General features: G+C 35.0%; 1 protein-coding gene and 3 long non-coding RNA genes across 4 annotated transcripts; all 4 read right to left on the bottom strand.

The window, feature by feature from the left end:
* Positions 1 to 7,851: 7,851 nt before the first annotated feature.
* On the bottom strand, positions 7,852 to 8,506 carry LOC142615059 (uncharacterized). Its single transcript, XR_012840649.1, has 2 exons — positions 8,393 to 8,506; positions 7,852 to 8,296 (listed from the first exon to the last, which is right to left on the bottom strand). It is a non-coding gene; the product is annotated as an uncharacterized LOC142615059 (long non-coding RNA).
* Positions 8,507 to 9,521: 1,015 nt separating this feature from the next.
* Positions 9,522 to 10,491, bottom strand: LOC142615056 (uncharacterized). The gene is made up of 4 exons (XR_012840648.1): positions 10,465 to 10,491; positions 10,246 to 10,372; positions 9,992 to 10,112; positions 9,522 to 9,693 (listed from the first exon to the last, which is right to left on the bottom strand). It is a non-coding gene; the product is annotated as an uncharacterized LOC142615056 (long non-coding RNA).
* Positions 10,492 to 13,810: 3,319 nt separating this feature from the next.
* Positions 13,811 to 16,828, bottom strand: LOC142617320 (uncharacterized). The gene is made up of 4 exons (XR_012840961.1): positions 16,746 to 16,828; positions 16,420 to 16,554; positions 15,790 to 15,901; positions 13,811 to 14,299 (listed from the first exon to the last, which is right to left on the bottom strand). It is a non-coding gene; the product is annotated as an uncharacterized LOC142617320 (long non-coding RNA).
* A 2,032-nt stretch (positions 16,829 to 18,860) lies between these two features.
* Positions 18,861 to 22,734, bottom strand: LOC142617319 (putative disease resistance protein RGA1). The gene has a single exon (XM_075790111.1). The coding sequence runs from the start codon at positions 22,306 to 22,308 to the stop codon at positions 18,874 to 18,876; it is 3,435 nt and encodes a 1,144-aa protein (XP_075646226.1). The 5' UTR covers positions 22,309 to 22,734; the 3' UTR covers positions 18,861 to 18,873.
* Between the last annotated feature and the right edge of the window lie 1,833 nt (positions 22,735 to 24,567).

Genomic DNA, 24,567 nt, shown 5'->3' on the forward strand with positions numbered 1-24,567 from the left:
GTTACAATTTCTAAGTATCAAACAGAAACTTGGACATGCATGGTCCTCGGACCACATGTCTAGTGGAAATTGATGTCTTATCATGTGTTAAACATAACCTTAGTTATGTCGGGTCCACGGATCTTCTACTTTGGGGAAATTAACATTTCAAGTTACAATTTCTAAGTATTAGATAAAAAATTGGACATGCATGGCCCTCGGACCACATGCCTTGTAAAAATTGACATCCTACTTACTGTAGAAAGGAAGTTTGGTTATGTCAGGTCCTTGAACCCCCAACTTTGAGAATATTAGCAAAAGCCATATCACATTAGTGTTGAGGAGTTGACGAAACACTTGGGTTGCTTTATACCCCAAATTAAATTCTAAGTTAAGTTTTTGATTGTATATTGCTGTGTCACATATGTTATGCTCTTGAGGCATAATTTGCAGAGTATAAGCTAAGTATGTGTACTTCTATTTAAAGTCATGACAAATAGAAATATTGCAAGTGAAGTTAATTGTTCCATTCATTCATTTTTGTGCTGATGAGTATTTTTATACTAAAAAAATTGGAAGTCAAATGAAAATCAAACCAGACAGTTTTTCATTAATTTTTGTTAATGTACATTCAAAGCAAAAATTTAAAAATTTATTACATAACAAAAAGAGAAGTCCTAACTAGCCTGGACCCTAAGCCTTACAAGGGGGGCTCTGCTCGGAAGTGATGGCAGCCTCTGTGCGTTTCAGCTCTATTTCGAATGAGGACTGGGCTTGTTTTCCCTTATCTATTGCCACCAGTGGAGGGACATTGGGCTTGGCACTTTGGCTCGTAGTCTTCTCGGCCCCATCACCCTGAAATTATTTTCCTTTCCTGAAATTATTTTTACTTGAAATTATTTTACACCCGGAAAATATTTTACACTAAAACAAACGCAGCCTAAATCAAACCTAAAGGCTAAAAGGAAATAAGAAATTCATTTACTCTCCCCAGCCATCGCTATCCATCCATGTTCAGCAACACTAACAACAACCACAACTGAACTCCACAAGCTTTATATTATAAAACTTTATGTATTTGCGTGTTTTTTTTTATTATTGTTGTTGTTGTTATAAAAAATATTCTTTTTATTAAATGGTGTAATTTATGTTTCTTGAGGAACACCTTGAAAAAAATTCTAAGAGCCGCCACTAGATTGTCCTTACAATAATGTTAATTTCTTTATGTGTCAACTTTCAAATCATAACTGGTTTATTTTGGGCCTTTTGGTTAGCGTTACTCGAGCTTCACAAAATCGAGTTCTAAATGGTACTCAAGTTTAGTGAACTCGAGTTCTTAGTGAGTCGCCAGCCTCACATTGCTGGCCTAAAATTTGGGCAATAAAAAAAATAATGTGGTACTCGATATTCCTGAAATTGAGTACTTCTTTGTAGCACTAGAGCTTCGTACGGTCAAGTACTTTTTTTTTAACAAAACTTTTACTTAGGAAATGCTGACCTGTTCTCCACACTATTACTGTGTTGTCTGAAAGGTGAGATTTGAGTAGATTGTGATGTCTGACTTTGGTGTTTCAAATTTCAAGAGAGAAATGTGAGATTTGAGAAGATTGTGATGTCTGAAACTGTGAATGATGAGAGAGGAGAAAAAACTTAATAAATGTGAGATTTGAAAGCTCATTCGCGTGGGTGCCTGTGAAGTGAACATGTTATTGTGAACTTTTTGGGGTTTTGTTTTTTATTTCTTAATTTAATTTGCTTAAAACTTGCAAGCCACACAATTATTGCCATTCATAATATTGTGCATGCAATAAGGATTCAAAAGCAGTAACATTGTTGGTTGTTGATTGTTCAAAATTTTGTGTAACATTATGCAATAAGTGATTTTTAACTTTCACATTTATTGTATCCGTTTATAATTATCCAAAAATGTGAATTTTATTTCTAGAAAATTTATAAATAAATATTTTTTTAATCCCACTTTATTTTATATTTTTTAACAATATTAAATTAAATTCATTATTTTATATAATAGTAATAATAATATATATATTTTTAGAAAAACCGAAACACTTACATGGTTTAGTGCAGAAAATTTTTAAAACTGATTGCTATGTCATATGTGTTACTACTTAATGAAAAATGTTTTGAATTCCTTTGAATTCACATTTGCTACCTATAAAGATATGTTAATGAGAATGCTCCTCTTAATTGATACAAATATATATTATCTTATCACAAAATATATTTATATATATATATATATATATATATATATATATATATATATATTTATCACACTGCCCCGAGACAAAAGCAGCAAATTAGGGGGTGTTTGGTACATACACTTAAAAACTGAAAATTGTTATTTGAAAACATGTGTGGAAATACTTGTGGGTGAAAAAGTGTATAAAAATACATATAATGTTGATTAAAAATTAAAAATTGTTATTTAAAAACATGTATCAAACATCACTTAGGTATGCCCTATTTTATCTTTCCAACTTTCCCAAAAAGAAAAATCCTATGAGCGTCTATCTCAATGTCGGTGCAACTTGTTTTAAGGCATAGACAAAAAAAGAAAAAGAAAAAAGTTACACTTTATTAGCTTAAAGTAACAGTCAATTCTCAAAAAAAAAAAGAAAAAGAAAAAGGGTAACATAGTCATGGTATTTTTTATTTATTTTTTATTAGAGTACTGTTTTTGGTTTATGGTGCTTTGGAAGTTGGAACAGGAGTGTCTGAATTGATGGAAGTTGGAACAGGAGTGTCTGAAATGTAAGCCTCCACAGGCTTTTTTAGCTGCTTCCCAAGCTTCAGCTTCATTTGTTGTTACAGGAGTTTTCTTGTAGGTAGCATAAATATACCGAGTAGAAATTCCAACAGATAAAATCAAGGAAGCACGACTGAGTTCAGCCTCAATTGAACAGATTTCCAGTCCATTCATCCAAGCTGCAAGAGTACATCACAAGTTTTTATGATGATACATGCTAGCCATAGAAGCAGCATAAAAGTTCGTAAGGCATACTTGGAATGAGATAGCAAATTGAAAAAGTATTGCTCCACAATCCATATAGAGTTGGATATGGACATTAAATCAAAATTAAAGAAGTGGATGAGCAAGTAGTGAAGTGAGGAATCCTATTTCTTGCTTGTTTTATAAATTGGCTAAGAGTAACTAAGGTTAGACCTCCAAATGCGCCTTATCAACACGAATCCTCCTATAGCAGTTAAGAATTAGAAAATGCATAATGCTTCTTGCCACTCTCATAAACTATCCATCTGGCTTTGGAACCGATAATAAAAATGAAAAGTATATTTCAATTAACTTGTAATTAGGGACCTAAATTAATCAGATTACACTTCAAACATGGAATGAAATACTTTTAACTTTTTGGTTGTTGCAATGATTAATCTAGCAGGTCTCATTAAGCACTACTAATTTGAGGCTGTGCATAATTGCTACCTACCATGGCAAGATATGCCAGACCTTAACAGTCAAGTATTAGGGACTTCGATAGCATGCATTTCTGTTGAAGCTGAAATGAATGAAGTAATAGAAGCTGAAGCTGAAGTAAATGGAGTAATAGATAAACGACAGGACAAACAAAGAGAGCAAAACGACATCAGTGGAAGAAAGCCTAAGCATAAAACGGCAAACAAACAAAAGAAAGGGAAACGCACCGTTTAAATTAGTGGGAAGTTAGTTACATTAGATGCCAAGTGTCTCTATTTTATTGGTTGAAGATTTGAAGGAACGGTTATTGATTTTTGGCGCCAATGTTTCAGTCTCTGTTTTAGGATCTGTATAAATAGCCTCTGTTAGTTGATTTATGTAACAACTATTATCACAATTTTCATTTTTTAAGTAAATAACAGTTTTCTCTCAAAGCATTCTCTGTGCATTCTCTGTGTTTTCTTCTTATTTTACAATTTCCTAGGACTTGGACTTTGTATATAAAAATTACATGCAGGAATCAAATTTCTTAAGACTATTCCTAATGCAGATTATAGCTGCCATGCTAAACAATGTGTGCTGTTTTCAGAGGTAGTTTCAAAAAGATGTGAAAAAACGTATTGGTAAAGCGAAAAACAAACCAAATAAAATGATCATGATATAAAATCACTAAGAATTATATGAGAGGTGAAGATGCAAGAAGGAATATATACCTGCTAAAGGTCTAGCACGTGAAGTCGCGACAGCCAGTCCTGGAATTAATGTCTTATCATCAATTTCAATTCCCAGTAAATCCAAATCTAGACCTGCACCAAACACCAATCTTGTCTCCAAGGATGAGACCTCCTCATGAACAGCTGAAAATGAGAAAGTAAGATCAGTAGAGGCTAGTGAAATACCTTGAAAAAGAAAATCATTACATCCGCTTTTGAATCGAGTGAGACTTCTTTGTGCGACACTTTAGTGAAATGGCATCGTGCTAAAATTGGATCTTCAAAATTATCTAATATCTGATAGCTACTAATGTATAATAGCATAAAAAATTTATTAAGCAGTTCAAAATGCAACATAGATATGAAAGTGTAGTATCTGTCTATCATTATCATTGAAAGTAAAAGCTGCTGTTCTGTACCTGAAATTGGCAATTGGACAAAAGCCCATTTTTCACCAAATAGATTCTCAGGAAGCTCCATTGGGAAAGGGTTGTCTAATGCTAGAAGCGGTTTTGATCCCTCATAACGTTCTTCCAGCCATAGAAGTAGTGAAAGGCACTGAAAAAATAATAATTCAACCAAAAATAAGCAACTACAAACTCAAAGTCAGAATTTTTTTATTTGGGTAATTAGGTGACTGTACAAAAAGCAAACAGAACAATAGAAAAACATAAGGGTATAGCCTATGCAAAACAAACTCTCAGTATAACCAATATGAAGATATTTACACATGCCTCTCTATATTTTTCCGTTCGACGTCTAAATAAATAGCTCCCATGGTAGATTGTCCCGGTATAGAACCAAATTGATTCTCTGATACCATTGTTTCATGTCTTAACCTATGTTCATTCACTCTTTCCCAAAGTTTCGTAGTGTGACTAATAAGTTTAATTTCATGGTAGTTTGTATAGTTTTGGATACCCCCCTTGTTCTTGTAATTAGGTATTTTGTTGACACTTAAAATCATATTGAAAAGGTCTATTAACTAGCATACACCCACATCACCCTAGCACTTCCAAACCTCAATGGAAATTCCAGTCCCACGGCTATTCCCATATTCATCCTCTTTAATGCATTTTTTATGTCAGTCATCCTAATTCTTTGGACAAATCTGTGGTTTCTATCCTCCGTTGAGCTAATGGGCTACCTAATTCGCTTTAATCTTTTATGTTGTTTCTGTAACAAATTTTATAAAAATAACTTTTCCAATTCTCTTTAATTTCCTCTTCTTTTTTTTTTTTTCCCTAACACTTCCTTTGCAATTTTTGGCAGCATTAATAATCTATGATGATTTTAGTAAACAAGCAGTGACATTATGGCATATCGATCAACGTCATTATTGTCACGCCGACCACCAAGCCATGAGGCTTTCATCACCTCTTTGATCTTCATCTTTAATGCACAAAACACCATTCAAATCTCTTGTTTTTATTTCCCTTATCTTGGTTTGTTTATAAATTTGATTCTCTCCCTTCTTCACTCTTAACTTGTTGTATAAGTTATTATAACTATATCATTATCACTATCTCCTACTCTGCCTTTCTAAACAACTGCTTCTGCTCTACATTAAGATTTAAGCACTTGACAAATCCTTGGTTGACATTAGTGGACAAATAAGTTTTGCATCGATATTATGAGAAAAGTGCTACATATACCTTCAACCAGTGAATACAAACACTAGACAAAGAATTGTTTATTTTTAATCTTCCAAGCATGCCCCACAAACACTTTTTCTCCTTCTATCTATAACTCTATGTCTATGTTTGCAGATGCAAGAAAATTTTCTTTTCTCTTTATTTTGTTTAGGAAGATCAGACCTTTTTATAAGATTAATGGTTCTCACCTGCAAATGATATAGAAATGACATCCACTTTCACTATCATCTAAGACATTGCATTTCGTTGTATATTTTTCGTTTCTCTAATGCATCATATTTATTTTTGTCCAAGTCAAAAAACATGCAAATGCAAAATGGTAAACCTGGCACAGAACAAATTATTAGAACAAAGAAAAAAGTAGAATCACATTCATTTCTGCAATGAGGATGTGTGAAGTGATATAATTTGAGAGACTGTGTTAGCAAGGTATTTTATTTTATTTAAGAATTTAAATTATACAGGTGGAGGTGGCAAGTCTAGTAGGAGCCAAAATCCAACACAATCATCCGAATCTAGGGAGGTGTTTGATACATGTGTTTGAAAACATGTGTTTTGTTGTTTGAAAACATATGTGAAAATACGTGTGGGTGAAAAAATGTATAAAAATGCCTGTAATGTTGTTTAAAAACTGAAAACATGCATTAAAGTTTGTCTACCAAACAGCCCCTAACTATTTGAAAATCAATCCACATTTGGACCTTTGAAGTGTCCGAATTTTGATAAACTCTTGGGTCGTGCCCATTGACCTCTTGGACTGCATTGGTCTCTTAGGTTAGGGCCAAATTGAAATAAAGTTCTCAGTATTTAATTGTTGGGCTTTAATTTTTGTGGGTTTGCTACTAGGGGCTTAGGCCCAATCCATTTGAGCAGACTTCTCTCATTAGGAGTCTCCGACCACAACTTTTTACCTCAATTTGTGAAATTCAAAAAAACAAAGTTCGGCTATGTTGCTAAATGGTAAAATGTAAGAGCATGTGTTAGCTTGTGGAAAAATTCATGTCTATTTTAACATAAGAGTCTATTTTTTATTTCACATACTCATTTTTCAAAATACTTCACATTAGATTATCTATTTACACAACATTTTATTAAAATATCAATTTTCTTATTTAATTGTTTCTCTTTCTTCACGTATAATAATCATCATCCACTTTTTTTCATTTACCCTTGAGATACATAAAAAAAACAAAAAATTGAATACAAAATGAATAGTATCAGTGTAAATTTACACGATTATTGGAGCAAACTTGTAAATTTATTTAATTGTACACTGATTGATGTGAGTCAATTTTAGGTAAAATTGGGTAAATTTTACATTTTTTTTTTTTGACTTTACAATTTTTCTATTATACACCAACTAATGTGAGTACTCTAATAAATAGAACCTAGACAGGATTGCATAATAGAAACTAGACAGGACCGCAAAATTAAAGAAATTTCCATTGAATTATATGTTTCATAATTAAACTTACACGCATTTAGTAAGTATCTCTCCAAAAAATTCCAGTGCAGTGATACTTGAATTACAAAAATTGGCATTGATGTATAGAGAGAGCCTCTAATTTTTCTCATCATTAATTCAAGTACTTAGACGTACTTAGAAATGGATTCACCAAAATACTACATCATATACCTTACAGTAACAGTGACCATGGAATTGCAAATGCCAACCCAAAAAAAAGAAAGAAAGAAAGGATTGCAAGTTCAGTTCTTCATGAAAATTACTAAAATCAAGGTCTGGCAATTGTTGTTGGTGGCACTCTCATTCCCAAAAAAAAAAAAAAAATCATCATCAACAGAGATCATCTTATAATCTTAAATACCTGCTATCGCTAGTGCATGAATTCCAAACAAGCTTTTGAAGTTTCATCCCTGTCAAAGTGTTATACTTTTGTTGAGATTGCGCAAGTTTTATACTTATTTGTTATGAGTGATGCAAAAAAATGTGGGTTTATGTGAAATAAAAATAGAAAAATAAAAGAAACAAGTACACAAGAAACACAGATTTACGTGGTTCGGCCTTAGGCCTACATCCACGGGCAGTGTCCAGAAGAAATTTGCACTAAAAAAAAAAGGAGATTACAAAATTGACACAACACTCTCACAAATGCCAAGTCCCATTTACACCCAAAGAACTCTCCCTCACCACAAACACCACAAGAATTTTCAAATTCTCTAAACCTGGTTTACAAAAGACCAAAGTTGTGTCTTTTGAAGAACTATGCATGGCTGGTTATATATACAGGTGCTCTTCTCAGCCTATTGATAAACAATCACCAAATTTGAGTCAAATTTGGTGAGGTGTTGAACATGTACACCCAGAATTAAGTCAGCCATTTAACACTTTGCTTTTTTGGTAATCCATATTTTTTGTAAAGCAGGGAATTGTAAAACACTGATAACAAATGAAAATTCCCATGGGCAAGTAAAAATGAATTCAGAGCAACTGGTTGCACCATCTGCTCCAACATGTGACGTAAATGTCTGCATGCCTGGACAGTAAAAGTAGTCATGAGATAGATTGCATATTATATGACAATTCATTCTAAAATAAACCATAAGTAGACAGTTATTTAATCAATATCTACCTGTACGTTTTAGTGCCAATCTATTCCACAAAAGCACAAATTCTAATCAAGTTATTGATGCAGCTACTAATTCACGTTGTTAAGAGATGATATTGGTGGCAATTGTAATGTTATCTGAGAAAGAAGAGTCACCAAGCATAGTTAGGAAAAAAGTACATATTATAATCTACGCTCATTATTTCTTGATCAATGACAAATTGTTTGATCTACTCCATATGGTGTATGTTTCCATCTTGAGGGGATTAGTGTATAAGTAAAAACCTATTCAGGCAAGGTTGAGGTGATATGAAACAAGAAAATGGAATGAAATTTACCGTTGGCAAAATTTTCTAAGCTCTGTTTAATTAAATAGCATGTATGCAGATTTAAGGTTTTCACATTACACCTGTAAAGAAGTTTTCAGTATCACGAGGATGATGTTTCAATCATTGACAATAAGCCAAACAAGTTGAACTTAACACAAACACTTCAAATGAAATCTTCTCAAGAAAGGTTTTAAAAACCACATTAGCAAGATAATCACTTCTACCCAAAGCTTGCATTCCATACAGTTGGTGAGTGCATTGATTCAAATACCAAGATGTAAATCTTAAAATTTTAAGACAGCAACTCAACTTGGAGAGTACAACGATTACATCACTAAAATCTAGAAACCATAATTGTCTGCTCAAATCAACCAATCAAGATTTTGAAAGCTATAGATTTGATTTAACGAATTCTACATTCAACAACAGTGAAGATAACCATCAAGGAGAACAAATAAAATCCAGTTCAACTACAAGCCAAATAACTTAAGACATGAAACATATTGGAGACACCTAATAACTAAAGACATAAAATGTATGGGGTCTGATCAATGGAATATTGCTTTTAAGGAAAAGGCTTGGGAGTAGATCAAAAAGAACATTGTCACCAACCACAATATTTTAGCAGCCAAGACAGTCAATCTTACTATTTCCAAAATTTGTCACTACATTGATTTAGGTTAATACAGATTCACAAACAACTTTCATTCATTTTTATTTTTATAAAATCGTTCATTTTCTTTTCAGGGTGTCTTTATCTTTTAAAAAAATAATACAGAAGAAATTCAGGAAGTTAATATACTCTTGTTTCACCATTCACATACATATTTCTTCTCAAAACACAGAGTGAGAGGTTACTGTTTCCAAAAGCTACCCATTGCTGATAACATGGGGAACAGATGGAGAAGACGGCATATTGGGAATGAAGCGAGAGAGGTCAGCACTGGATGTTTCACGTGTTGCATCAGCCTCAAATAATGAATTTGTTGGGAACTCCTGCAACAAAAGCAACAATCAAAGACCATAGTCATGAAGGAACTACATGTTAAGGTTATGTTGTGGCAGGTTGGGCTGGTGCTCAGCTACTTCATTCGTTACTCTCATCTCCAAGGAAAAGCTAGTTTTTGAAAAATTTCTTCATTTTGACATATTTACTTGGAGTTTTAAACCAGACCACCCCACTCCTGGCAATCCACTCCAACTGCCAATTTTTTTATACTTCAGATAAAGGCAGATGTCAGACTGCAAGGTTATTGGCTGAGATGGATTAAAAAAATGATGATAAAGAGCATACCCAAAGAAGGAAAGTGGTTCCTTGGAATGGAAACCATTTAATTGTTGTCGAATTGATCATGGACTAAACCTGATGGCATTATCAGGTGTGAATGATTCTGACAGTTGCTTAGTCAGGTCACCTGCCGTCAGCATAACAAGAAGAGACAGACAGTTCAGAGAGAGAGAGAGAGTGAGAGAGAGAGAGAGAGAGAGAGAGAGAGAGAGAGAGATTACTAGGGGTAGTAAAAGCTGTCCATTGATAAAATGTCATACCTAAATAATGCTAGATAAATTCTGAGCTAAAATGTTCATTATGATAGATTCATATATCTTGTTCCTTAAAGAGAAATGATGTAGCAAGTTGATTATCAGTAACAGATCCAAATTCTCTCATATCCACCTGAGGCCGTACAAGAACTTGATGGTCATCTATAATACCCATATAGGAATCAGCCCAAACACAATGTAAACAGCATTTATATCATAATGTACTTAATGACTTGAGAAAATGATTCAGATCAAGAATGTGATATATCTTAGCCTCAAACATCAAAATGCTTGCTGATGACACAAAGATAGATCTTTAGCATGCTGGAGGCAACATTCCTGCAAAGAGAGAAGCAGAAACACATATCAATTGTGTGTACGGTGTGCACTCCATGGTGTGCAACAAAAATTTCCCTTATGTCAAAGCATTCATCCTACAAGAAGCCAAAAGTAGACATAATACTTTAATCAATCCAATCTTACCTTTTTTCTCCACTGCACAAAAGCACAAGCCCTGCTCTGTTTGTTGATGCAGCAACTTCATAGATTTAAGAGACAATATTGGTGGCTTTTGTGTAAAAGGAGAGTTACCTGGTTTAGCCAGGGCAAACTCTACATTATAATTGTTAGAATAATGTTTAGCTTAGGAAAAATTTCCTATCAATTTAAGCTTTTGGGACAACTGATAGTTTATCATGGCATCAAAATAGGTGTTCTTAAGTTTGAATCCTATCTCCACTCTACCTCCTATTTAAAATTCAAAAATATTCCATGTAACTCTACCTTATTTCCTAAAATAGTTTTTGTGACTAAAATTTCAATGTGATGCTTTCTGAGCACAACTTATGTACATAGGTAAAAAGTAAACGTTTGCAATATTTTGACATGAACATAAACTAATGCTTCACAAGGAATGAGATATTAAGCTATATCTGAAACTATGTACTGATCAGATTGCTACCACTAAATCATCATTTTCATCCATTCCAGCCAATCAAAATTAAATTTTAACAAAAAAAAAAAAGGAAAATAACAATGCTTTTATCAAATGAAACTTTTAGCCTAATCTATGTGGTAAGATATAATAAAGATGAGAATGAGAGAATTACCAATTTACTTTTGCTAGTTGCTCCATATTCGGTAAGATAAAATAATTATATTTGCAATATACTTATACCCAAAAAAAAAAGTATATTTGGAAATTTTAATATGAGTAATCAATTGATACTTCACAAAAAAGTCATCAAATATCCAAAATATCAGGTACCCACAAAATAAAGCTATTCTTGAAGAGGTAAAGCTCTGAGTGTTAACACCAAGCTGCCATGCCATACTACCAAACATAAGTTTGAGTACATAAATAAATAACCATATATGAAACTTAAATGATTTACCTCTTAATTTTTCGGTTGTGGCTAGATAATTGCTATACCAACTCGCTGTAGATAAACAACAAATCGTTTCTGTTATATTCCAAGCTTGCCTATATTCTGCACACAGAATCAAATGACCAAAAAAATCACTATGCTCTTAATTGAAGGGGAAAAAGAGGATTGAATTTTAACAAAGATATATGGACCGATAGAAACTTTGGAGCATATCATTTTTTTTTTTTTTGGATATGTCTGGAGCAGATCATTTTCCGAAATACATTTGATTTTATCCCAGTATAACAGAGCCAACTACAAAAATTTTGGAACTAAAACTTTGTTGTTGGGTTGGACTAGATCAAATAAACTGGAAGATCATCAAAAAACACAAAGAGAACAAAGAAGAAGAGTTAAGAACATTAGCATTTGAGTCTCTACAAAGGATTAGGATTCACAATTAATCTACATTTATCTAGAAATATAGAAGATGAACCAAGTTCAAGCCCTGCCAACTATAGGACATGAACTTCTTTAGGTGGACCATCCCCTCTTCCCTATTTATGAGTTTGTGATATTTATTAAGTTTTTTTTTTTTTTTTTTTTTTATATTATTTGGAAGAAAAATGATTAACTCAATATCACCAAACTGTTGAATGCCAAAAATCAGAGATCCCCCCAAAACTGTACCCCAAATTACTCAATAACCTATGATTACTGATGACTCTAACCAAGTACCTGAGCTAGATCAATTTCCGAAATCCCCAAAGCATCCAAGCAGTAGATCTTTCACCATATTTTCCACAAAAATCTTCAAATTCTTTAGATGACCCACACTCACTTGATGATTAATCCCACTAAATCTGTTGATAAAACAAAAGGCATATTCATTTTAAGGTCATTCATGTAAACAGATTACAAAAAGGATAACAATATTTCAATAACAAAGAAAAATTATAAAAATAATTTTAAAAAAAACATTAAATTTTGTTTCAGTGCATCACTATTGGCATCCTAGAAATGCAATGCAAACCTCGTAGAGCTTTAATTTCGAAGCAAAATTTCTTCTCTTATAAAGGTGGTCTTCGCAACAAAACAGAGTATTACACAGTAACCTTCTTAACAGAACTCTTAGTATGGCCATTTATAACAATGGAATCCTTGACTCCTCATTGCATGAATCAAAATAATAAATCCATTTTTGCAAAAGGCTTAAATTAAAACCCAATAAACTAAGAAAGAGAGTTGCATTCTATAAAAACAAAAATGAAGAAGAAAAGAAAAGAAAGTGGAAAACTGGAAAGAGCACTTGTTCATGGATGATATTGGGGTTGGCCAAATATTTCTTGTTGAAAAAATAACCAAAAGCAAAACTTTTAAACAATGGCCAACAGTTTGGTTTCTTTCAAATCAATCTTGGATTTTTCATTGTTAGAAAATGTCAAAAAGCGAAAAGTTTCACTAAAGTGAACCCAATACAATTCCCCCAATTATATACCATGGTTGAGTATATTTATTGTTCTAATATTTCGGAAATCCACAAAAAAAAAAAAAAGATAATTAAAAATTTCTTTATTTGTTGGAAATCAACAAAATATAAAGAATAGAATTCCCAAAAATTTACTATGTTTTCTTAGCAACCATACATAAATTCTATAAGATAATTAAGAAAATATTTTTTAAAAAAGAAAGTAAAAAGTGAAGAGCTACCAAGCTCAGCTATTGCAGAAGACATACCAGAGGTTATGTTGAAAGTGGCATGGTCGAGGCTGAGAGGGCTAGTGTTCTTGAGGTAGCCCAAGGAACTGACTAAAAAATGGACTGGTTCACATTTTTCCAGCATTAATAATAAATTTGAAATTTGATAACAGGGACGTGGGCAATTTTGAACCAGTCTTCCCCAATTCCCTTTTCACATCTTTTCTCTAGGTCAGGACAATGTGCAATTGTTAGCTTTTGTAAAGACTTGAGAGAAACTATCTCATCAGGAAGTGATTTGAGATTTGAGCAACCGTCAATGATAAGTTCTTCAATGAACTGATGGCATTCTCACCAACTTAAGAATATCCATTCCAAGACTTATGAAGAAGAAAAGGCTACAAGCACTGGAACATCCAATCCTGTTGTAATTGACAAATTTTGACCCACTAAAATATTTCCCATTATAGTTCTTTTGTTATGTAATTTCTAAAGGATGGTTTTTTTCTTTTTGAGTACTGATATGTATAAAATAGTGACAATTTGAAACGCATATAAATATCTTGCGTAAAAATCATAATATTTTTACATGAACAGAAAGCTGATGCTTCACAAGGAGTCATTGAAAAGTCAAACAATCAGTCTTCAGAAATTAAGCAACACTGAAACTAGGCAGCTCTCTAATTGCTAACACCAAGCTACAATATTCATCCATTCCATCCTATCAAACATAAGTTTGTGAAATAAATTAGAAAAGAAAAGAGAGGAAACACCAAAATAGTAATATTTCAACCAATTGGCAAAAAAAATTTCAAAACACATGAAGTAAGAAGAAATGAGATACGTCTTTTTGCTAGTCTCTAAATATTTTTATTACTAGTGTAGTAAGAAGAAACACACTCTCAAACAAGTCCACCTAGTATTCAATGCTCCTGTAGCTAACTGGCTCCTGCTTCCCAACATATAGAATCAAATTTCTGATAAAATCATCCTACCTGAAACAAAAGGAAGAATGAATGTGAATGTCTACCAAGGGCTGGAAAACAAAAACATGCCATGATTCAAGAGAAGACCATGTCACAAAGTTGAGAGTAGCTAGTAAAGTATCACAACATTGTTCTTATAAAATTTTTAGTATTCTTTGATGTGGTGGCATATGAATGGAACTGAGGATATTTTTGGATTCACATTATACCAAAGCGCACACACACACACTAGTTATCAGTTAGGTCAAGCATCCATGGCATATTCAAATGATGATGATAGTAGCTATACTCTTTATAAATACTATTATCTAACAATTATATATCATTAATTATCAACAAGATCTAGAATTCTGGAAGCCACAACAGATGGTCATTGGCAAGGCAAAAGATTGAATTCATTCAAGCACTGCCCTAAACTGTGCCTTCTTCTGGATTTTAAAAAAAAAAAGTGTCATAATATGACCAAACTCTAAAGGATGAATAAAATGAAAGTGATTGGGAAATTTTTATATGCTATTTTCATTTCAATAATGCAAAGAAACACAAATTTTGCATTAAAAATAGATATATACCTACTATAAAGACAATGCAAAAATAGTTTGGAGACTTTTATTATTACGGAGACATTGGAATGTCAAAGGCAGGTAGGGAATTGGTTCAATAGGTGCAAGCTAAATGGTGAAAGGTAAGTAGACAGAACACAGTACCGCAAAATAGAAATTTTTTCACATGCAGCCAGGAGAAGTGGCTATGAATTGCATTTAAAAAAAAAAAAAAAAAACTACCGAATTCTAATAAGTATATCCAAAAAAAAATTCCCTTGCAATGGAAATTGAATCACAAAAATTGGCATCCATGTATTGAGCTTCCAAATTTTCTTCATCACATTTTTCACTGGTAAGTTACACACCCACCTGATGGGTCTTGAACCCAAGACCCATCCCTCCACCTAGCACTTATAAGGGGAAGAGGTGCCCGTTGAGTTAGAGCTCACTGGCCAAATCTTCCTCATCATTAATTCAAGTACCAAGACATAATCCTAGTGGATCTACCCAAAAATACCAAAAGCAACCTGTGAAATATTCATGATCTAACTTACAGGACCTTGAAACAGGGAATTGCAATACTAGAATGCAGTTCAGTTCATCATGAAATGACAAAAATCAACAGTAGAGGATTGCTGTTGGTGACATTCCCAGTCGGCAAAAGATTGCATACATCATTTTGTAATTTGATTTCCCTTTGTTGCAAGTGCATCCAAACTAACTTCAGACCGGTGTATATTGTGTGTGCATGCCACGTCAACTGAAATCGTGGATTCAAAACATGATTTCACAATTTAAGTGAGAAATTGTGTTTTGAACACATGATTTCCAAAGTGTTGTGTGTATGGAGTGTGCACTCCATGGTGTGCAACAACAATTTCCCTTATGTCAAAGTGTTCATCCTAAAAAAAAGCCAAAAGTAGACATAATACTTTAATCAATATCTAATCTTACCTTTTTTTCCCACTCTACTACACAAAAACACAAGCCCCGCACTGACTGTTGAGTGTTGATGCAGCAACTTCGTAGCTTTAAGAGAAAATATTGGTTGCTTTTGTCATGTAACCTGTAAAAGTTGAGTTACCTGGTTTTGTCAGGACAAACTCTACATTATAATTGTTACAATAATGGTTAACATAGGAAATTTTTTTTTCCTATCAGTTTAAGCTTTTGGGACAACTGGTAGTTTATCATGGCACCAAAATGTTTTCTTAAGTTTGAATCCTATCTCCACTCTACATCCCATTTCAAAGGGATGCTTTCTGAGTCCTGCTTATGTACATAGGAAAGAGTAAACATTTCCAATATTTTGACATGAACATAACCTAATGCTTCACAAGGAATGAGATATTAAGCTATATCTATAACTATGTAGTAATTGGATTGCTACCACCAAACCATCATCTTCATCCATTCCAGCCTATCAAAATTAAATTCAAATAATAAATTAAAAATTAAAAAAACAAAAGGAAAAGAGAGGAAAATAAGTGTTTTTACCGTCTTAGAATTAAATTTCCAACAAGTGAACCTTTAAGCCTAATCTATGTGGTAAGATATAATAAAGATGAGAATTGAGATACTTACCAATTTATTTTTTGCTAGTTGCTGCATATTCGTTTTTACTAGTATGGTTGGAAGACATAAACTACTCAAATCTTGTCTGTTTAAGTATTCAAAGCTCTGGCATACAGACTCCTCTAACTGAGAAAATCACCATACCTAAAACGAAAATGAGGAATGAAAAGAGAGAGAGTAGTATCTAACAATCATAGGGAACTTAGAAAGGAGATGCATGAATATAAAGAAACAGGGGAGTTAACACCAAGCTGTGGTCTTTTTCCATGCCATACTACGAAACATAAGTTCGAGTACATAAATAAATAACCGTATATGAAACTTAAATGATTTACCACTTAATTTTTCAGTTGTGGCTTGATAATTGCAATACCAACTCTCTTTGGATAAACAACCAACTGTTTGCAGTTTTTATATTCCAAGCCTGCCTATATTCTGCACACAGAATCAAATGATCAAAAAAATCACTATGCTCTTAATTGAAGGGGAACAAGAGGATTGAATTTTGACAGAGATATATGGACCTATAGAAACTTTGGAGCAGATCATATCTTTGGGTCTTCTTTTTTTTTTTTGCTGATAAGTTTGGGAGCAGATCATATTTCTGAAATGCATTTAATATTAATCCAGTATAACATAGCCGACCCCAAAAATTTTAGGACTAGGGATTTATTGTTGGGTTGGACTAGATCATCCTAATGAATAATGATTATTCACCATAAATCTATTCCAACATCTCCAAGTGCCAAATTTCAATTTGTTTATTTAAAATCAACACTGCAAACCTAAAAGTGCAGTCTTATCATTTATACCAAGGTACAGATGCTTAGAACAAAGAAACAAGGGAAGGATTTACGCGTCTCCCACACCCCCCTTTTTTCCCCTTGAAGGAAAAAGGAACACAAAAACAAGATAATTAGCCGAGCTGTTCACTTGCTGCACTTGCCCAACAGGTTCTCTATAGGCTCAGATATTTATCCCTAGTTTTGTTTCATGCTTCCAATTTGTTTTCCATCTAAGATCAAATAAACTACGAGATCATCAAAAAACACAAAGAGAACAAAGAAAAAGGGTTAAGAACGTAGCATTTGAATCACTACAAAAGATTAGGATTCATAATTAATCTACATTTATCTAGAAACATAGAAGATGAACCAAGTTCAGGCCCTATCAGCTATAGGACATGAACTTTTTTAGGTGGACCATCCCCTCTTCCCCATTAGTGACTTTGTGATATTTATTAAGCTTTTTTTCTTTTATTTGGAAGAAAATTAATTAACTCAAAATCGCCATAGTGTTAAATGCCAAAAATCAGAGATCCCATTGGAACACTACTTCAGATAACTCAATAACCTTTGATTACTGGTGACTCTAACCAAGTACCTGAGCTAGATCAGTTTCCGAAATCCTCAAAGTATCCAAGGAATAGATCCTTTGCCATATTTTCCACAAAAATCTTCAAATTCCTTAGATGATCCACACTCATCGATGATTAATCCCATTAAATCTGTTGATAAACAAAAGGCATATTTATTTTAAGGCCATTCATGTAAACAGATTACAAAGGAGCAGGATTATGCAATGACAGAAAGGATAACAATATTTCAATAACAATGAAAAATAAAAATCATTAATTCTGTTTCAGTGCATCAATATTGGCATCCTAGAAATGCAATGCGAATCTCGTAGAGCTTTAATTTTGAGGCAAAATTTCTTCACAACAAAACAGAGTATCACACTTTAACCTTTCTTAACAAAACTCTTAGTATGGCCATTATATAACAATGGAATCCTTGGCTCCTCATTGCATGAATCAATATAACAAATCAGTTTTTGCAAAAGGCTTAAATTAAAACCCAATAAACTAAGAAAGAGAGTTGCATTCCAAAAAAGAAAAAAAGAAGAAGAGAGTGAACAACTGTTAAGAGCAGTTGTTCATGGATGATATTGGGGTTGGCCAAATCTTTCTTGTTGAAAAAAAAACCAACAGCAAAACTTTTAAACAATGTCCAACAGTTTGGTTTCTTTCAAATCAATCTTGGACTTTTCATTGTTAGAAAATGTGAAAAACCAAAAAGTTTCACTAAAGTGAACCCAATACAATTATATACCATGGTTGAGTATATTTATTGTTCTAATATTTTGGAAATCCACAAAAAAAAAAAAAAAAAGATAATAAAAAATTTCTTTATTTTTTGGAAATCAACAAAATATAAAGAATAAAATTCCCAAAAATTTACTATGTTTTCTCAGCAACCATACATAAATTATATAAGATTATTAAGAAATGAAAAAAAAAAAAGTAAAAAGTGAAGAGCTACCAAGCTCAGCTATTGCAGAAGACATACCAGAGGTTATGTTGCAAGTGGCACGGTCGAGGCTGAGAGGGCTAGTGTTCTTGAGGTAGCCCAAGAGGAATTGACTGAAAAATGGACTGGTTCTAAATTTTTTCAGCATATAAAATCACCGATTCGAAATTTTCAAAACAGGGACGTGAGCGATTTTGAACCAGTCTTCCCCAATTTCCTTTTCACATCTTTTCGCTAAGTCAGGACAATATGCAATTGATAGCTTTTGTAAAGACTTGAGAGAAACCAACTCATCAGGAAGTGATATGAGATTTTGACAATAGGAAATGTGAAGTTCTTCAAGGGACGTGAGATTACTAATCCCATCGGGAATTGATGTTAGGTAGGGGCTGAATGAAATTTCAAGGTACACAACTGAGGTGAGCTCTGGGAAAATCGTCAAATTGGGACAATCAGAAATCTCAAGCTTTCGCAGCGCAGTAACGTGTTGAAGCCCGGAAGGAATAGATTTCAAATTTGGAACGCTTCTGTAACGCAGAGATCTGAGGCATTTAAGATGCTGCCATTCGGTGCCATCATCACCCATGTCACTAATCGAATCAAACAGCTCACAGTCACGAATCACCAAGCTCTCGAGTGAGGTGAGATGGGGCACTGCTAGAGATAGAGATTTCAGCTTAGGGCCTCCTCGTATATCTAGTTGCTTGAGAGAACTCAGGTTTGACATCCAATCATCTGGAAGAGCCTCTGTATCCTTTATAGAACTTAAACTCAGAGACTTTAATTTGGAGAAAGGAGAGGACAGGAAAGAGGAGGAAGAAGGAAGCGAAGAAGTCATCGCTATTGTCGGTTGTAAAGCTTTCAAACTGACTTCATTCAAAAATAGACTTTCTTCAAGATACGGAAATGGAGGCAGGGAAGTTAGATTAGGGCAAAAGTGAATATTTAAAACAGAAAGATGATGGAATGAAGGCAGTGACTGGTGATGCGGATGTTGTTGGTGATCTGTTGTTGATGTGCTCCTCCACCATCCCTTCAGATTAGGGCAGTCGACAATATAAATTGACTTTAGCGATGGGAAGAAGGATGAAGTAGGAACCTCCTTATTTATATCACCATCTGATATGTACTCCAAAACTTCCATTCTCTGAAGGCATAGACGTTCCAGAGAGTGGAGTTGAGACAATCGTGGAAGTTGTTGACATCTCTTACAACCAGTTATAGATAAATCAACAAGATTTGTGAGCAAAGAAAGCCAACTTGAAACTCTCACACCCCCATATTCTCTCACAGACAAAAATTTAAGGTTTTGGTGTGGTTGGAGGCCTTCTAATAACTTCTCATCACTATCGTTGTCCTCGTCAGAACAAAAATGAAAATCATTTGCATGCCATAATAATGTCAACCGTTCAAGATATTGTTTTGTCCTTAAATTGGCAGCACTGGGTTCTGAATAAACATCTTCCAAATATCTCAAATTTGAGATCTGTAGTTCTCCTCTCAGGGAGTTTAGCGAATTCAATTCGTCTAGCCCACTACTAATGGGCCCAGAGGTAGAAGCTTGGTTGTCTCTCACAACAAATGATGATAACGTTTGAAGGCATGTCATTTGCCCTAATCCGTCAGGCATATGACTCAAATGCTCACAATCGCTATTCTCAAGATGCCTGAGGCCAACCAAAAATCTAATGTCTCTAGGTAATTCTTTAAGCTTCCAACAACCATTGACTTTTAGTGTTTGCAATTTCCAAAGTCTACAAATAGCATTAGGGAGAGTTTCAATTACATGATTTCCAGAAAAATCAAGGTAAGTAAGATGTATTAACTTTTCAATAGAATCTGGCACTCTCTCAATATCCACTCCACATAAACCCAATGCACGCAATCTTCTGCAACTCAAAATAAGTTTATTCAACCTTGATTCGTCTAGTCTCCCACTTTCAAGTGTTAGAAGAAATGTACGTAACTTCTCTGCTCTAACTAGCAAACCTGAAGTTTCAATAAAAGATGAGTCAATATATAGAAGTGACACATGACGAGCTTTTTCATCAAAATTGTTTCCATCCAAAGTAATTATTGTGCACTCTGCCCCTGCAACTGATTGTGCAAGATCATGAATTAAATCATGCATCTTGTATTTTAATTTTCCAAATACATTCACTTCTTCAAAGAAGGACCTCCAAAGCAAATCCTTGAAGTACTCATCTGCAACATCTTCTAATTCTTGGTTTTTGTCTGATGGTCGGATAAAACCTTGCGCTATCCATAGTTGTATGAGTGTCACCTTATCGATCTCATAATCTTTAGGAAACAAGGAACAAAAGGCAAAACAACTTTTTAAATGCGATGGAAGATGATCATAACTCAACTTTAAAATTGGAAAAATGTCATTTTTTTGTTGGGTTGCAATTTCTAGTATATTATTCTGGACATATAACCATTTATGCTCCGTTTTTTCCAAGCGCAATACATTTCCTATAGACTTTATGGCAAGGGGTACCCCTTGACATTTGTGCACAATTTCCCTGCCAATTTCTTCTAGTCTAGGATTATTGGTCCCTTGCCCTCGCTCTTTTCTAAATGCTATTTGCTTGAATAACAACCAAGATTGTTTTTCATTGAGACCTTTAAGAGTGTATATTGAAACTGAGCATGTAATCTCTGCTACCAATCTCGCACGCGTAGTTATTACAATTTTACTTCCCTTAGCACCACCCACTAAAAGGTCTTTCAAAATTTCCCATCGGTGAGGATCCTCATTCCAGACATCATCCAAGACAAGTAAGTACTTCTTTTGATTAATTATTTTACGAAGTTGATCTTGTAATTTATCCATGCTATGGTCTACAGGTTCCATACCAGTAGTTGATATTATTTTTTGAATAATCATTTTTACATCAAAGACATCAGAGATACATATCCACATTTTTAGTTCAAAATGTTCTTTGATGTTCTTGTCATTGTATACAAATTGAGCAAGTGTGGTTTTCCCTAACCCGCCAATCCCCACTATAGAAATAATTGAAACATTCTCTTCATCATTAGGCTCCAATAACAGTTTTATGATGGCCTCTTTATCATCTTCTCTCCCAATAACTTTTTCATCAAGTACAAATGAGTGAGTCTCTTCCCTATCCATACTCACAGGTGGCTCTACATGGTATTCTTTCAAGTGAAACAGTTTTCTATCTTCCGCTATTGCATTTAGTTTCTGCTTCATCGCATTTATTTTACCACTCATCTCTTGACGTAAAACAAGTGGGTTTGAAGTTGAAAGGAAATTGCGTACCTTTTTAGTAATATTCCCACTCATCCCTCCTTGTCGTAAAGCTTCATTGTAGAACTCACCGAACAAGTCATCTGCTTCATAAACTGCGTCCTTGAGCTTTTCGAGCCAGTCCTTGACTTGATGGCTATGAGTCTGCTGCTCTGCTGCATCCCGAAGTACAGCTTGAATAGTGGAAACGGTGTTCTTGATGTTTTCAAGCTCAGCTTCGACATTCCAAAGCGATGCGACCTCTTTGAAAGCCCAAGAGCCCAAATCTTCAGTGATTTTTTGTGCAACGGCAAGGAGCATTCCTTCGGCCATTTCTTTGTAACGTGGAAAAGGAAATTAGAAGATCGAGACGAAAGCTAGAGGATGGGCTTGAAGTGCTCTAATGTTAGTGAAGGTAATAGTGCTGTGAAGAAGAATCAAGTTTTAAAGTGGAAGTGTTAACATTATTAGTTTTCCTTTATATTTTCTTGGAAGAATCATTATCAGGCATAGGAAAATAACAAGAAGCATCATGGTAGTAATTGGCCCACTGCAAAGAAAAAAACGTGTGGTGTGGAGCAAGGTGTTCCCCTTGCATTATTGAAGCTAAAGTCTAGGTCGTTGTTACGGTACAGTTGGCCAGCCAATAGACAGAACAAATCACCAATATACAATGAATCCAATGGTACATGTCAAATTAAAGGTGGGTCCTCCACCAGAGCAAATGTCAGGTTCATCACGTGTGTGATAAAGGCAGAAGATTTGGCCGAATCTGGCTAAGATTTTGCTGAATTTGGTCTTAATCTGATTAGATCTGTCAACGTCTTGTTAGATTTAACCCTAGATTCTTGTTTCTCCAGAAAAGAAAAGGAAAAAATCTTAAACTCAAAAGGGCGGGGGCTATCAAAGAAGTTTTCTACCCCGAATGATTGGCTCATACTGTTGTTGTTAAAAAGAAAAATGGAACGTGGAGGGTATGTGTGGACTTTACTGATCTGAACAAGGCCTGTCCTAAAGATTCGTTCCCAATGCCGCGTATTGATCAACTGGTGGATGCCACTGTCGGACATCCTCGGATGAGTTTTTTGGACGCCTTCCAGGGTTACCACCAGATTCCCTTGGCATTAGAGGATCAGGAGAAGACTGCCTTCATTACACCGACGGAGAATTATCATTATAAGGTCATGCCATTCGGCTTGAAGAACGCTGGGGCTACCTACCAAAGAAAGATGACCAGAATGTTCAAACAGCAAATGGGGAAAACCATTGAAGTATATGTGGACGATATGGTGGTGAAAAGCAAAAAAATACCCTCACACGTGAAAGATTTGGCCGACACTTTTCGGATACTGAGAAAGTATAAGTTGCGCCTCAACGCCTCAAAGTGTTCTTTCAGCGTGGGGTCTGGAAAGTTCTTGGGATACATGATTACTCATAGAGGCATAGAGGTAAATCCGGTGCAGGTCAAGGCTATTCAGGACTTGCAGCCTCCTCGGAACCCAAAAGAAATTCAAAAGTTAACGGGAATGATCGTCGCCTTGAATAGGTTCATATCTCGGTCAGCTGACCGGTGTCGTCCTTTCTTCCAACTGTTGAATAAGTGGAAAGGGTTTCAATGGACCGAGGACTGTGAGTTAGCTTTTCAACAGCTCAAGCAATATCTTTCTCGGCCACCCATTTTGTCTCGTCCGGAGGCACATGAGATTTTGTTTGCTTATCTGGCAGTGGCCGTCCATGCGGTCAGCCTGGTCCTGATAAGAGATGATAACGAGGTGCAAAGACCGGTATATTACGTTAGTAAGTCTTTAGGTGATGCCGAGGTGCGTTATCAACCCTTAGAGAAAGCGCTCCTGGCCGTGGTTCATGCCACGCGAAAGCTTCCCCATTATTTTCAGTCCCACACAGTGGTTGTTTTGACCCAATTGCCCCTCAAGGCAGTGCTGCGTAGCGCCGACTACTCGGGAAGGATAGCAAAGTGGGGGACCATCCTGGGGGCTTTTGATGTTAAATACAAGCCTCGCACCTCGGTGAAGGGCCAGGTCCTCGCTGACTTGGTGGCGGAATTTGTCGAACCATTGCTGGAAGAAACTCTAAAAGAGGCCTACATGGGTGAAAAATCAGTTGGTGTGATCACAGCTGCAGTATCTCCGATTTGGGAAGTGTATGTGGATGGGGCAGCCAATCAGAGAGGGTCAGGTGTTGGACTTGTCCTGATGTCCCCCGAGGGAATCGTTTTCGAAAAGTCTTTGAGATTGGCATTTTCGGCCACTAATAATGAGGTCGAATACGAAGCGGTCTTGGTAGGCATGAAAATGGTGCATAGCATGGGTGGAAAGGAAATCCATGTCTTCTCGGACTCTCAACTGGTGGTCGGCCAGGTCACAGGGACCATGGAGGCTAGAGATTCAAGGATGCAGGAATATTTGGCCCAGATCAAGCGCCAGAAAACTGAATTTGACTCCTTCGCCTTAACTCATATCTCTCGGAGCGGAAACACCCATGCAGACTCCTTAGCCACGCTGGCAACGTCCTCGGCTCAAGGTTTACTTAGGGTTATCCTCATTAAGGATTTGCTAGAACCCTCTCTTGTCA

This window comes from Castanea sativa, chromosome 11, assembly GCF_040712315.1.
Source record: "Castanea sativa cultivar Marrone di Chiusa Pesio chromosome 11, ASM4071231v1".
NCBI classification, from domain to species: domain Eukaryota; kingdom Viridiplantae; phylum Streptophyta; class Magnoliopsida; order Fagales; family Fagaceae; genus Castanea; species Castanea sativa.

Coding starts and splice junctions, on each gene's coding strand:
- LOC142617319 (XM_075790111.1), bottom strand. CDS start 22,308: ATGGCCGAAGGAATGCTCCTTGCCGTTGCACAAAAAATCACTGAAGAT.